The sequence below is a fragment of the Electrophorus electricus genome, chromosome 26 (assembly GCF_013358815.1).
Source record: "Electrophorus electricus isolate fEleEle1 chromosome 26, fEleEle1.pri, whole genome shotgun sequence".
Taxonomy (NCBI): Eukaryota; Metazoa; Chordata; class Actinopteri; order Gymnotiformes; family Gymnotidae; genus Electrophorus; species Electrophorus electricus.
The window spans coordinates 4412495-4428702 of record NC_049560.1 but is presented as its reverse complement, the minus strand read 5'-3'; the positions used below and the strand labels follow the sequence as shown (position 1 = coordinate 4428702).

Genomic DNA, 16208 nt, shown 5'->3' with positions numbered 1-16208 from the left:
ACCATTTAACAATGCTTTCTCAGCCTACTAGCAGCTAGTAGCTGCAAAGAGGTGTTCCCCAGTACCACTGTTCCCTATTCACTGACTTCTTGACAAGTTTACAAAGGCATTAGATGCGTCCCAAACACACTCTAAAAAGGAATGTGAAATGTTCAGGCAAGGTCATAGTACTTAAATAGAAAGAGTTAAAATCAGGCACATCTCTAGCTTTAGACTGTTGTCAGAGTACAGGAATCCACAGACACAAGAGAACAAAAGGGGAGTATAATCTCTATACTGGCAAACTGACAACGGACTTGCAATGCAGAGTGGAGGTCCTCCACACACACGGACAGGCAAGGAACAATAAGCCCACATAATAATAAACATCAAAGTAATACATCATACAATGTTTAGCTGAGGGGGAGGGTTATTGGACAAAACGTACAGCTAATTTTAGACTAAGAGACTGTGAGTGTGTGCACATATTCTCTGTGATCTCATACCCGTTCAGTGGAATAGCAACGCTGAACTGAGCCCTGGAGGGGGCTCGGACAAGACAACGTCCCTGGAAGCCGCCTGGCGGTTCGCGGCTAGACCACCGATCTCTGCGGCTCCGGGGAGGAGTGAACGTTAACCCTGGAGCGAAACCAGCGCCTCCTAGTCTGGTCCTAACGACTGTGGGAAAGCTGAGGACAGAGCGGAGCTGAACATTCCCAGAAGGAGTCTGCGCAGCTGAGACAGCTCTCCTTCAGCGAGGTGAGTAACAAACTCACAGCGCACGCTCTGTCCTGGCAGCCTCGCTTGAGGCAACTCTGACTCAGACTCGTGCAACGTGGGTGCTCCTGTTGCATGGGTGGACAGTTTTCAACGGACGCTTTCAAGGGATGTGCGTGCGTGTGGGCGTGTGTGCTCGCACGAGAGTGTTTGCGTGCAAGCATGTGTGCAATACAAACAAACAAATAAAAACAAACCAACATCAATCATTGTGGCGTTGCAGCTGTACAACAATCTAATTCATTCAGCGACAAAATAATACAAAATACATCAAATGACGATGTCCTTTTTCCCACCCCTGCAAGTGCTGTATGGAGTTCATGGGACAAACGCTCCATGGCAAGAATCTCCGAGCATCTGAAGAGCACCCTGCAGGCTGACCCTGGACCAGCTGCAGAAGCAGCCTGGTTCAGACAGGTTCAGCTCAGGGAGCACCTCCAGCAGACAGGCCTCATGAAGCTGTGAGCTGTGACAGGTATGTTCGTTTGGTCGGAGGTTTAACGAGTCCTCTATGCTCGCATACGTTCCTCTTCCACTTCACATCGTCTGGCCGCTTACTGCTTAGATAAGCACTCTACACTTCCCAGCATTGGGCTGAGAAACCACATCTGTGGCCATATATAGACCTCCTTTACACAATCCATTGGGGACATGATATAATCGCCGGCTGAGTTTTGCTCACTGACCAGCACTGAAACAGTACCATGCTGTACTGACCCATTTTCATGGCCAGCTGCTGTTGTGGAGTAATCCTTACCTCTGTGGCTGTGTTACAGCAATGGATAAAGACACTGCAATCACAAATGTTTTGCTCAGACAACCAGTGATGGGCTCTAGATGAGTAACAACCCAGAAGATGCTACAAGGTGTTAAGAGAACCTGTCAGGTGACATCCTAAACATTGCCTTTCCAGAGTTATGCTTAGCTTTTCAAGTGATAAAAAGTGCTCTCAGTCAGGCTAAACACAAAACAAAGTCCTTCAGGTCAAGAGGAAGGGCTCATTTGGACGGATTATGCACAGCTATGATAACAATGGCAGCGCTATGTCTTGTGATAAGGAAATGAGGGCTAGCATGACACTTAAAACAAAACACAGCAGGTTAACTCTTTAGCTACTGATTTTACATGACTTGATTGTGCTGTTGAATGTCAGGCATGGCACTGTGCAGTGCCTCAGACGCTTAGCTAGCACAAGGGAATCCCCCAGAATTCCAGAAAAGTGGGAACTGCCACCTCCACACATCTAAGCTTTATTTCAGTTGTGAACAGAAAATATTCCAACATATAATTGGCCAACACATACACCCATCAAACATGCAGTTATGTTTTGACTGTGTGTGTGTGTGTATGTGTGTGTGTGTGTGTGTGTGTGTGTGTGTGTGTTCTGTTTCTCTGGAAACTGTATAATTTATTACAATTTTGAATCTCTCTCTCTCTCTCTCTCTCTCACACACACACACACACACACATCTATCTATCTATCTATCTATCTATCTATCTATCTATCTATCTATATCTATATATCTATAAACATACACACACACACACACACACACACACACACACACACACACACACACACACACACACACACACACACCATGTGTGTATTAAAGATAAATAAATTAAAAACCAAATAAATGCACATGTAATTGTACAGCTATCCTATGATCTGAAATGCATGTATATTCTATGATAAACAGAAAAACTAAACTATTGGGCAGACCACAAACTGCTGATGTAGGAAAGGTTCTTCAGTGTGTTTGCATAAACACAGCTGTGCATTTACAAACATGTGCATACACATCGGGACATCAAGGCTGCCAAAGTTCAGTGCATGTCTTAACTTCACCATGACAATGATCACTTCCAAGGAATTGAACTGGCTCTGCATGGGCGACAACGCTCCACAGAAACCTTACGTTTTATGGCTCACGATAACACCCGTGGGTGCTTTAATCTTTTTTTGTTTGTTTCACTTAAAACTTTAGGAAGTATAACAATTTGTGAGTTTTAACAGCTATTTAACCTTTGCTTCTTGATTCCCCCCCCCCACAACCCGTCTTGTCAAGCAGCTTTTAAAAGCTACATAATCTTCAGGCTTGTCAAACTGAACCCAGCATGAAAATCCGGCCCATCAGACAGACGGTGATAAGCACAGCTACCTGGTGACTGCATCCCAGCATTCCTGCACTGCTTTTTGGGCTGAAAAAACAAAACCCTTTAGGTCTTTTCAAGTCTTGGCTGTGGTCCTAGGCAACGCCAGCGTGTTCGATGTCTGCTGAGGTGGCTCTGTTTGTCTTGGGCTTGGCTGCGACCTCAAGAGGGCAAGGGAAGAGCGTCCCAGAGGCCCTCGGCGCAAACACTGAGCTGGCTGAGGCATTAAAAGGTCAAAGGTGGCAGGCCGTGCCAGGTGGCACCGGGAGGGCTTTTCTTACAGTAAGCCTGCCCTGAGCGACCGCAATGAAAGAAACAAAAAAAACAACACAAAAAACAGGAAAGGAGAATGACATGCATGAGGAGCAATGATGCAGGCAGCACTAGCAGGAAGATGAGTTAAAGTCCATGAGGTGTGTACATGCACGCTGCTCGTGCGTGTACAGCCGGGGGGGGCCTGAGGCAGCCATCAATACCACCTCCTGTGAAGCACTGCTTTAATATTACAGCGACGTGTCAGGTTACACCACACTGCCTGACACTTGCAGAGAGTGACGGGAAAACAGCACCGGTGTGGCCGTCATCGCTCTGTCACGCCAGAGCTTCCTGATGCAGAGCAACTTATCGCAACAGGTTTGCTCGAACGGCGACATAAAACAAAACAAAAAAACCCCACAAAACATCACTAAATATCAGAGTGAATGACCGGGGCAATGAATATGAGGAAAGAAAGAAAGAAAGAAAAAAAAGGAGAGAAGGAGAGAGAAACCAAAAGGAAAGAAAACAACAACAACAACAACAACAAAACAACAGTCTGCGTGCGTTTCACGCGGCACAGGTATCCGAATAAATGTGCTCCTCATAGCACCTTACATCACTGTCTTCCAGTAAGGCACGTGCCTTGCCTTAGCTTAGTGCCCAAAATAGCCCAGTTTGCATAGCACTCACGGACAGGCCACAATTCCTCTGTTTCTGGAGATTCCCTTATATTTACTCAGCCGCTTTGCCTGGTGCTCACCCCTCTGCTCCCGACCCCCCCCTCCCCCAACAAAAGAAGAAAAGGCACAGAGAATAATAAAAGATGGGGATCACACAGCATACGACATTGCAGTTACATTTTCAATCTCTTTTCCACCAGAAGAGGCTGTTCGTTACATGACCATGCCAAAACTGCAGCTACTAAGACTTGATCATGGCCCAACCTGCTTCCTGCGGTTCACAGGAACATAGGCCATAATCACAGTTATTAATGGTATTTAACCACACAATTAGCAGTCTAAACAGTACAACAGCTTATGCTTCCAATTCAAAAAGACATGAAGTTAAAATACTGACATTATGAGGCCGTGCCCACTGACAAAGGAGAGCGCAGGAAGTGACCCCGTCTGCCCCTTACTGGAATCCAGCATGGATTTAGATTTGACATGTTCATTACCAACAGGCATGGACTTGAAATCAATAACAGACATGAGCTGCAAAAATTCATGCCATTATAGCAGAATTCACCTTTGAAAATCACGCAGCTCAGCCGTATTTCTTATATTTATTTAAAATGAAAAGCTTATTTATCAAGAAAGGTAAGAGCGTAACAAAGGCATGGTAAACTCAACACTACAACGACAAGAAAGCATATTTTGTCACGTCAAGGAAATAACAGAAGATATCTGGAGAGACCAGAGCAATCGGCACCTTGCCAGTGACTGCCGAGAATAACATAGGAATATGACTTACACTTCCCAAAATGCCACCATGATTATCACACGGGCAATTATCTTTAAAAAAACCAAAAAAAACCAAACAAAAAACCCCACAACTGTTAAAATAGCCCAATACTGACTTAAGACTAAACTAAGAACAAAACCCAGCCAAGTGGCAGAAAGTAACAGCAGCAAGTAAACAGATGTACCTTGGGAGGTGGACGTCCCAGGTATGCATAAAACTTAGTCCAAAACTGCATGAGCGACATGGGTCCTGTGTCTCTCCGGGAACTCAATTCTGTTCACCCCGAGAAAACAGCACATCCATCCGTGTGCAGGAGAGAACGCCCAGCGCCCTCACAGCTGTGGCATTCCCAAGGAGCACGGCAGCAAATGGATGAGAGAACGAGAGGGAGAGAGAGACAGAGAGCGAGAGAGAGAGAGAGAGAGAGAGAGAGAGAGAGAGACACACACACTGGCCAACACAGCAATGCTTCAGTCCAAAAACCTCTCTCCCTCGCTCTCCCTCGCTCTCCCTCACTGGCGGGCGCACGCACTCACACGCTCGCACAACAGGTAGGAACCTGGCTCGTGTGGGAGACCTCTGGGTCCTTCCTACTGCCTCAAGTCCTACTGAACTTTCTACTCTCTTGCTAAAGGAGGACTGACAGGTATTTGCCTAGAATGTTCAGTCATATTGATTGTGGTTTAGTTCCTCAATGCTGAGGGTGGTGGAGAGGGAGGGCAGGGGAGGAGAGAGGGGGAGGAGGGGAGGAGCTTTCAGGAAATGATGCTTTTGTTGGTAAGTGACTAGAGTTCCTGGCAGTCAGGCCCTCTTTACTGTACATGGTGTAACTCAACCGCATTTGTAGTGTAAACAGCGCAGCGTGCAGGTTCTTCAGAGCACTGTGCAGAGCAGCTACACAGCCTGTTTAATGCTCACAGATCATGATTTAATGATGATTCTCCTTAGGCTAGTGGTTCCCTATTGAGCACGTTATTTCAGTCTCCCACACTAAGGGAATGATGTTTTCATTCATCACTTATGAATGGGAAACAATTGAGACAATTAGTTTTACGCAGCTTAAGCGACTAGGAGAGAGAAATTAATAGTTGCAGGGAGGACTACAGAGAACAGATCAGACGTTCTCTGAGCAAACACGGTGCGTTAAGATTATTATTTATTATTTCAGGAGCGGAAATTCATGCTGCATGTTGCGCGGTTTAAAAATGCAGGCTAAAACGTAACAAAATAGCTGCAGACCTGCAGCTAATAAAGCCACCACAAACAAAAACAAGATTTTTCAAGCCTCAAGTCAGGACGTTCAGGACTATTCCACTTGCTATAGAATAGATTCCTTGCACAAAATCCACAGACTGAGAACTATAGGAATCTATACCTAATGACAACCAATTATATTTTAACTTTGTTTATGGTTTATCATCTGTAGACGACATCCGTAGGGAATATTTCTAGCCCTTTATATTTCAGAGGGGTAGGGTGTGAGCTAAGCTTTACTAGACAAATTAGACATCTAAAATATTATGTATAAAAGATCAGATTATCATCTACTGTATTATACACTCACCAGCCATTTTATTAGTTACACCTTTTAAACTGCTTGTTAACGCAAATATCTAATCAGCCAAATCACATGGCAGTAACTCAATGCACGTAATCCTGTAGATGCAGTCAAGACGACTTGAAGTTCCAACTGAGTAGCAGAATGGGGAACAAACGTGATTTAAGGGCCTTTGAACGTGCCATGGCTGTTGGTGCAAGACGGAGTGGTCAGAGTATGTCAGAAAGTGCTGATCTACAGGGCGTTTCACACACAACAGTCTCTAGGGTGTACAGAGAATGGTCTGGAAAAAGAAAGACTGGTTCACACTGACAGGCCACAGCAGCAGAAGTGGCACCGAGTGCCACTACTGTCAGCTAAGAACAGGCAACTGAGGCTACAATTCACATGGGCTCACCAAAACTGGACAAGAGAAGATTGGAAAAATGTTGCCTAGTCTAATGAGCCTTGATTTCTGCTGCAACTTTCAGACAGCAGGGTCAGAATCCCCAGAGAATTATGGGGGATATTTTCTTACCACACTTTGGGACCCTTTATACCAACCGAGCCCCTTGAGTGTTGATGCAGACCATGTCCATCCCTTTATGACCACAAAGAACCCACCTTGTGATGGCTCCTTCATGAAGTTCATGTCATGAAGTTCAAATCAAACTTGTTTCCTTGAACTGTCACCAAATCTCAGTCTAATAGAGCACCTCTGGGATGTGGTGGAACAGAAGACACACATAATGGATGTGCAGCCAACAAATCTGCAGCAACTGTGTGATATCATATGAACCAAAACCAGCTGGTTTTTCCCAGCACCTTGGTAGTTCTGAATTAAGGCAGTTCTAAAGGGGTCCAACATAGTACTAGCAAGCTGTACACACACACACACACACATATATATACATATACACACACACACACACACACACACACACACACACACACACACACACACACACACAGACACAGACACAGACACACACACACACACACAGACACACACACACACACACACAACAATGTGGCCAAAAAAAAGGTCACACACTCTAATATTTCCTTGGACCGCTTTGATTACCACAAGCTTCTGCAATGTCACAACATTTATTTCTGTCCAGAGTTCATTAAATTTCCCCAAGATCTTGTATTGATGATGGGAGATTTGCATCACTGTGCAAAGTCTTCTCCAGCACATCCCAAAGATTCTCAATGGAGTTCACGTCTGGACTCTGTGGTGGCCAATCCATGTGTGAAAATGATGTCTGATGCTCCCTGAACCACTCTTTCACAATTTGAGCCTGATGAATCCTGGCATTGTCATCTTGGAATATGCCCGTGCCATCAGGGAAGAAAACAAATCCATTGATGGAATAACCTGGTCGTTCAGTATATTCAGGTAGTCAGCTGACCTCACATAACATTGCTGAACCTAGACCTGACCAACTGCAGCAACCCCAGATCATACCACTGCCCCCACAGACTTGTACCCATCATGCCTAGTGCCTACCGTAAATCACTCCAGCCGCCTCTCTTCTTACCCTGATGCGCCCATCACTCTGGAACAGGGTAAATCTGGACTCATCAGACCACATGACCTTCTTCCACTGCTCCAGAGTCCAATCTTTATTCTCCTTATTAAATTGAAACCGTTTTTGCTTCACTGACAAGTGGTTTTCTTAAGGCTACACAGCTGTATCCCTTGCGTTCCCTCCACATTGTGCGTGTGGAAATGCTCTTACTTTCACTATTAAACATATCCCTGAGTTCTACTGTTGTTTTTCTACGATTTGATTTCACCACACGTTTAAGTGATCCCCGATCACGATTATTCAAGATTTTTTCCGACCACATTCCTTCCTCGAAGATGATGTTTCTCCACTGTCCTTCCACTTTAATAATGCGTTGGACAGTTCTTAACCCGATTTGAGTAGTTTCAGCATCTCCTTAGATGTTTTCTCTACTTGATGCATGCCAATAATTTGACCCTTCTGAAACAGATCTTTTCCACGACCACAGGATGTGTTTTTCGACATGGTTGTTTAACAAATGAGAAGCCACTCACTACATCAGTTAGGGTTATATAACTTGTTGCCAGCTGAAACATAATCACCCATGCAGTAATTATCCAATGGGAGGCTCTTACCTATTTCCTTAGTTAAATTCAGGTGACCTTTTTGGCCAGGCAGTGTGTGTGTGTGTGTGTGTGTGTGTGTGTGTGTGTGTGTGTGTGTGTGTGTGTGTGTGTGTGTGTATATATATATATATATATATATATATATATATATATATATATATATATATATATATATATATATATATATATATATATATAAATATAAATAACACACATACATTAACATACATACATTATCAACAAAGTCCTAGTCTAAATCTAGCTTTAATAGTTTTAATGCAGATAAAACTGAGAAACAGATCCATGCTAAAAACAATGCAATAATTGGGAGCCTCAGCTAAGTCACTAAAAAGGTCCACTGATCCGTGTCTACTAGAAAAGACTGCCTGTGCCCATCAGTACCTTATGACCGCTGGCCTGGGAGACAGAGAGGTGTCTTAAGTAGGGGCATGAATGAGTAATTTGGCAATAACAGGACATCAGAAAGGATGATTCAACCGCTGCAGGCCTGAGTTACTATTAATTAATTCCCTTTATCATTTGGGTTAACAAGGAGGAGGGTGTGTTACTGTTATTGCTATGCACCATATTTCCATTCTGTTTACTGAAAGTAATGTAATTATGCACGATTGTGTATGATGAGTGGTTGATTTTTGTTCCAGAATCTGTTATCTTTTATTGGGGATGCTTCGGTTGCCGAGATGTCCGGGGGCGTCGGCCAAACACGTTGGGTACTGGTGTTCACAAGGTATCAGAGAGGCAACTTCCTTGATAACGCATTAATGCCGAATCAACTTACACCTTACCGTGGCATGTGAAAAGTTTGAGGAACCTTTTAAATGAGGGTTTTCTGAGACCTGATGCAGCCAGGTCAGATCAAGATCTTTCCACAGAAGTTTAACCTATGATTTGTCTAGACAGTAAGGTTCCTCTGAAATTCTCTTTTTCATTTAGTGTAATCTCATTCCGTATTTGAATAAACACAAAACTTGCCCACATCTTAAGGTTTCTAGCTGATCTAAGGCACGTTGCAAAGGCCTGCTGCATAGATTTCTTTACAAAATTTCGCTCTTGCACTATGCATGTGTGTGTGTGTGTGTGTGTGTGCACGCGTGTGTGTGTGTGTAGCTAACACAAGCACCAAGGTCTCTGAGCTCTGCTCTTACTCTGTGGTTAAACTGCGGTTTCACATACACATCACTCTAGTTCAGGTAGGCTGTAGGCTCTTTTCTGCTCAGAAACTTTAGAAATCTCCATTATATTCTCCACATTGTAGCTATATGAATATGAGAAAGGGGGTGTTTGGTTAAATTAAACACTAATACAGCGCTTCTAGGCGAGACCTGGAGCCGTGTAGCGGTGACTACTATTTGGCTTGTCCATTATGCCCCTTCAAGCTTCAGATTCAGTTTTTGCTCTGCACAATCAGCAGTTACCTGCACTGCGAGAAAGAGAATTCTGATTCAGTTCATTTTTTTTTTTTGCCCCAACACATCCACATCATCAGCGTTTGAGTGTACACATCTGTGTAGGGCAGCATAAAACAGAGCCAAACATATAAGCTGAGTGATGCCTGAGGTTACGCCATCCGTTCAGATCTCCAGATCACCAGCCAGGCTGCGTGAGAAAGCTGCAGAGAGCGCTGCACCTTTATGGCCCATGTGTGCTCGCACGCCACACCGCCGGCTCCGACGCGGGGACCGCTCATCGACTTACTGCTGTAATAAGATTTCCTGAAATGATTTAATTCCTTCAAATGTGCCAATGTAAGAGTTCTCTCCTTGACCAAGTCAGAAAAGATGATGAAGCAAAATGAAAAAAGGAAAATGTGTCTATTGTTGCTGCTATAACGTGGATCAGAAGCCACGATGGCGTGTGAGAAGACAACAGCGCTTGGGTTTTCTGTTTTGACTTCGACTCTTCCCATGAACATCCTGCACACAACACCAACAACATATCACCACAACAACAATCTGTCCTGAACTAGGCAGTCCTGAACTTCACAGTCAATACAGGTTAAGAGTACGAATGAATAACACCACATTTTCACATGGCGAACCACGGATGATTCTGAGAAGGGGGAATAAGGTTGAATTTGCTTGTGCCTCCACATAGAGTGAGTGAATGAGTGAGTGAGTGAGAGAGTGTGTGTGTGTGTGTGTGTGTGTGTGTGTGTGTGTGTGTGTGTGTGTGTGTGTGTCTGTCTGTCTGTCTGTCTTATGTAGTGGGGCAGTGTGATCCCTCTGATGGTCAATGTGGTCAGTATTAGTCACAGGACAACTATGACCTCACTTCATGAACAGAGACCTCATGATGAACATTCTTCTACCCGCTGAGAAATCTGAAGCATGTAGTGACTATGCTGGACTAAGCCATTCTTAAAGGAAACTGAAGAAGTATTTTCTACAACCACCTAGAGAAATGTTTCATGCACAAATACATTTCTGTCTATTTGATAAAAAGATATTTAGAAAAGAGTTTGAGATTACTGCATTTGAGGGCTTGTTAAGTGCTCTCAGACTAGCTCTGCCCCGAATATCTGATGCCTTTTATTATTGATGTGCCAATGTACCACATTCATTATTTGATACTGACACCAGTAGGATCAGGGTGTTTATCATTCTGGTGCACAGGGGAGTCCAGCTACAGATATAAAGGGTGTGGTGGGGAGCATTTAAAGTGGTAAGTTGTGACTGCTTTGGAAAAATCCCAGGATGACGACTATTGAAGCATACACGTCGGAGGAAGCAAGAGAATGACAAAGAGATGCTAACCTTTGAACATCCATTCTGGTTGAACAGGAAGCAAGTGACCAGTGTGCTAACAGTCATCTAGACCATGCAGCAAAACAAAACCAGGACAACCTCCACAACAGTCTCAAGTAGAAAATGAAAGCCTAGAGCATGAAGCTACATTGTTTCGTCGTTAACCAAATCAAATACCGGCAAACTGCAGGTGTATTCGGCTTTTATGAGGGACTCAGGCACAGATTTAAACAACATCCTAACAGCAAAAGGTTTGCGGGGCATGGAGACATAAAGACAGAGAGAGCGAGCACGAGAGAGAGAGAGAAAACGAACAACCTCCAAACAGCTCCGCACAGTTGCACATGATTAAGTCCCTGCATGGAGAGGAGCACGCTCATTAGACCGTCTAGACAGGTGAATCTCCCCGTCTCTGTGGCGTTTGCAAGGGTGGCGGATTAAAGGAGCTCAGCTCCTCCCCTGGTCTGTGTCACTCCTCACACCCACTAAAAATCTGCATCCTACCTGAGGGACGCTGAAGTCGAGGTCTGAGAAAGAAGACTGGCTCCAGATGTCCATGGGCATCTCGGGAGAGCCGCTGGAATGGTGCTGCCTGGGACGTGAAGGAAACAAAGGACCATGTAAAGGATGTACAATGCAACTCGGAAAAGGTCGGATTAGAGACGGTGATGGAAAGGAGGAGTGACGAGAAGGGAAGGAGGAAAATGTTCCTCATCTTAAAAAGAAACACCATGATTAGTTTCTGATTAAAAACAATGCCAATTATACTGTGTCCCAATATCATCCTAGAAATTGGTGATCACATCAGATAGACCTAGAGTGAAATTAATTACACTATACATTACATTATTGTAACTATAATGTGTTGCCTGTTTGCAAAAAGGAGATTTAATCAGGATTTATTTATATTTAATTGACTGCACCATTAGACGAGCAATAAAGACAAAAAACTAATGTATCGATTTGATATATTAATTTATGCAACTTTAGAATTTTAATCTTATGTAGATCTTTCCATTGGTTATGTAGGCAAGAATTCCACACATTACAAAAGCTGCACTTATTACATTTTTATGCAACACCACTATCCTGAATGTCAGGACTGTCAAGATACATTATCTTAATTTTCTTTGAATGTATCAATCTATTCATTTCTTATTCATTTATTTTACTATGGTTACAACTAATGTGCAAACTGCCTCCTTACCATCCATTTCACCGGTGTATACATCACTGGTGTATACATCACTGGTGTAATGCATACCTTAAACTGGGGATTCATTTTCATGTTTTCTCAGATCTCACACATCAGACAATTGAAGAAATGAAAGCCTGACTCTTTCCCCAGGCTTACTGACATCAGTGGAGTAGTACAAATTCAAAACTAACATGTGTTGTGCTATAAAAAGTCTGTTATAGAGTGCTAAGCTTCAGCTTGTGTTACAGTTCTACTACAGCTCAGGGACTAGTCTCGGGTCTCCTTTATAAGTGACCAGTGAAACTTTACATCAGACACAAGCCTCACAAGTTCTGCCAAACACACTTCCCACAAACATCTGTTTTTAACCACGTTGCGTGAGCATAACATTCATCTGTTCACAGACTTGATTATCTTATTTCAATCATAATGTGTTAAAAGTACTCTGACTGAGACTGCTGAAAATGACTGACTGTCACAATGGCCAAAGAAATGAGACAAATCTACAGAAAACAGTAGGAATCCCGCGTATAAGGCTTTCAAAAGAAAGAGAGTAAAGGAGGGCATGGGAACCAAGCTCACTCCCTTTAGGACCGAGCGTGAGCGTCAGGTGAAGGCTCCACCTCTCCTAGGGCACGAGTACACTTCAGCCTGTGACGTGCACTGACTCTCGCAAGTGGTGCTCGCATCATGTGACAGTCACTTTCAGTTCTCTCATGCAGCCACTCCCAAGTGGGAAATCACCACATGTCATTGCAGGAAGTTTTATTCTTAATCCAGCTTCTATTGTTGTTCTTATGAGCCATTAAAATTCAAAAAATAAATAAATAAATAAATAAATAAGCCCCCAAACCAACAACAAAAACAAAAAAGAAGCAAGCAAAAAAAAACAAAAATGAAGAATTTTCTACTGGAAGCCATCCCATAGCATAGGGGGGAGATTTCAAACCATCAAACCACTACACTGGGCTTTGTTTCCACCACAGCCACAGAGACCCCTACAGCAACCCACACCTGACACAAGTTGAGGAATAAGTCTATAACTGGGAGAAGATTAAAAAATGTACATACATGACACGAGCCAAACTAAGCGCTATTTATACCGCAGATGAATGGTGAGGATTTTATTAGTGTTACCTGACATCTCTATGTGATGTCACAGGGCCACAGGCTAGTTCATGTTCAGTGAGCATGACCACACATTACAGGTCAGGGACAAACAGATGGGTGTCACTAAAAAAAACCAAACAAACTAAACAAACCCTACATTTCCTAATGATAAAGGAACCTAGTCTGGCCTTTTCATAGAAAATACCCCACCCACTCCAGCTACAATATTATATTAGTGTTACTCTAACACTCTAATGTCCAACCAAGTTTCCACAATGTGACACAGCATGTCATCATACAGAAATTCATATAGACTGTGTAATATACACAACATACAAACTATGTCTTACAAGACAGAAACTACAAAAAAAAAAAAATCACTGCAGAGGGTTCAGGACTCGCCATTTCAAATACAAATACAATTAAATGATGGAAAACCCCATCTCCCCAGCTCCTGGTCACACCGCAGACCTGGCGATTGCTGGCTGTTCTGGAACAGTGGGCCTTTCCCAGAATGCTCTGCCTCTATAACCCCAGGCCATGTGCACTTCCCTTGCAAGGCAAGACCACAAGTTTCAAGTTCCTTGGGGCAAAACACCACGCTGCTTAAAGTAGGCTAATAACTCCTGTCAAATATTTTGACAAGGTGATCAACTGTAATGTACGTATTTTGTGTTAACTTCAGTAAGATCTTTGAAAATGGATGTTTTTCAAGGCATGCGACACAGAAGCAGGGAATGGCTGATCATAGAATAACTAGAAAAAAAACAAAAAAAAACCAAAATGCAAATACAGGCTTGTAAGAATATAAAACATGGACAACCAGTCCGGTTTTACCTGTTCCACCTGCCCTAAACAAAAGGATTACTAGAATATTCTATAAAAGTCCCGGTATACTGTACCCAGTATACTCAATTACACTTTGCACACCTCCTATTCTGACAAGCAGAAAGAACTGATTTGATTTGGAACATCACACATTTTTTCCACAGCAGTATGTGACTAGACAGGATGTAGCATTTGGAGTGATGCTAGCATGAGCCACAAATTGTCCTTCATCCTACAACTGAGGTTGCAATTTTACTGGCCTGAGGAACAAAGCAACCCTTACACACACATCCAGCTCACATGCTCAGTCTGTGTCAATTTGCTTAAGATGATCTCTTCTCTGACCCCATAAATATTCAACACTTTCTCCTGAGTAAAGGCAAGTGTAAACAAGGCAGACTGAGCAAGTTAATTCAGATCCTTGATTCAATTTTCCACAATCACAGAGTACAGATTTTTTTTTTAAAGACACGTCAATGTGCAAAAATTCAAGCTGTTTTAAATGTGCAACAGCAACGTCTTTGGATTACGACGGAATTATCATGTATTAATTCTTTAAGTTATATAGATCAGAAGCTTGTGTAAAAAATTCTAGATGATCTATTTTCTCGTCTTATATATACATTTTTCAGGTAACAGTAGAATATGATCAAATCAAAATTTTTTGCTTAGACAAATAAGCATGAAGCAGAATTCACTCCTGAGAGTCAAGCTTTTGTTTCAGTCCAGGTGGAAAATAACACCAATCACATTCACAATAGTACGGTTTCACAGTGGATGTAGAGGTAAAATTGAGACCAAACACATCAAAGCCTACTCACATACGCAAAGAACTGGGAAACATTTCCACCCACTTTTTAAATTAATGCAATAATGAGTGTTTCAGTGTTCATCATCTGAGGAAGTCAATAATTTTGGCCAACCAAAGTGTTTTTTTTTTTTTCCAACTGCAGTATCACTTTTAGTCACACAATTCTTCAAGTATTTTCATGCAGTTCTTTTGCACTGCAAAGGCTGTGATGCTCATCCTAATTTCATCCTTCTCTGAAAGTCTGCAACCTTGCAGCATTTTTCTCTGCTGTAATAGGGGATATATTAGTCAGGTTAGTTCACCAGTCTCTTACAAAATTAAATTAATCAGTTATGTCAGAAGACTTACAGGCAAATTAGAGGAGTTTTCCCAATATTGTTTGGTAAGGTGAAGGAAATATAGATGACAGCCCAAAGGTGACAATAATTGTTCTGGTACTTACTGGCTGACAGGTTGCCCAGACCAACAAAAGCTGTACGCTTGCTGTGGGAAACTCCAAGGTGCGGAGGGATACATCGGCGTCTGAAAGAGACCACATGCTGGAATGCAATGGAGGGCAATACAAACATCACTGTGCTGAAGGGTCGATCCGTCAAACAACACATAACTGAACCTGTTTCACTGGACACAAGTGCCTCGCTATGAAATGCAAATCCCCAACAACTGGGGGGAAAAGGCGCAGGCAAAACAGTTTCGCATAAATGTTACATCTAATTCCACTGGTGCAGAACCTGCTATAACACTGCGCATTGTAAAAACACCACTGTGCTCCAAAATAACTTTGGTATTTACCATGTTTCTTTCCCAGAGAAGACAACGAGACCTGAGCAGGAGTGTTACCATATTTCAGTTGTGTTTCAGAAGAGAACACATTCATATTAAATTAGACGCAGTTATCAGTACATGTGAGATCACATCATCACACCATTACCCGCACACACATCAGCAAACCTGGTTGTGCCTGGTTGTGATTTCAGCAATCGGAGTCAAAATGCCTAAATTTGTGTAATGAGATGCATTAAAAGATTTACTCAATTTAAATAATTTTGCCTTCATCTTAATTTGATTAAAATAATTTTGCATTCCACTTTAAATAAACAAGGAAGCCCAATATCACGGTAACAGTTTACTAGCAATGTAAACTTCCCCTAGGGCTGCAAAAGTTCTTTTGAAATTGACAGAAG

General features: G+C 42.7%; 1 protein-coding gene and 1 long non-coding RNA gene across 4 annotated transcripts in view; one reads left to right on the top strand and one right to left on the bottom strand.

Annotated features, from left to right (window-relative positions):
• si:ch73-63e15.2 (protein strawberry notch homolog 2) overlaps positions 1 to 16208 on the bottom strand; it is a 44479-nt gene that overhangs the window by 16696 nt on the left and 11575 nt on the right. The window contains exons 3-4 of one of the 2 annotated variants that reach the window (XM_027008151.2): positions 15467 to 15546; positions 11582 to 11669 (exon numbers count right to left, since the gene is read on the bottom strand). In XM_027008151.2, coding sequence (XP_026863952.2) covers positions 11582 to 11669; positions 15467 to 15546 — 168 coding nt within the window. Of the gene's footprint in view, positions 1 to 4819; positions 5295 to 11581; positions 11670 to 15466; positions 15547 to 16208 lie in introns of those variants that run through there. The other variant, XM_035523348.1, reaches the window with a different exon arrangement.
• On the top strand, positions 508 to 15557 carry LOC113576194. 2 transcript variants are annotated; one of them, XR_003410484.2, is made up of 3 exons: positions 508 to 738; positions 1062 to 1231; positions 15477 to 15557. It is a non-coding gene; the product is annotated as an uncharacterized LOC113576194 (long non-coding RNA). The 2 variants fall into 2 exon arrangements; XR_003410483.1 differs by lacking the exon at positions 15477 to 15557 and adding an exon at positions 8975 to 9208.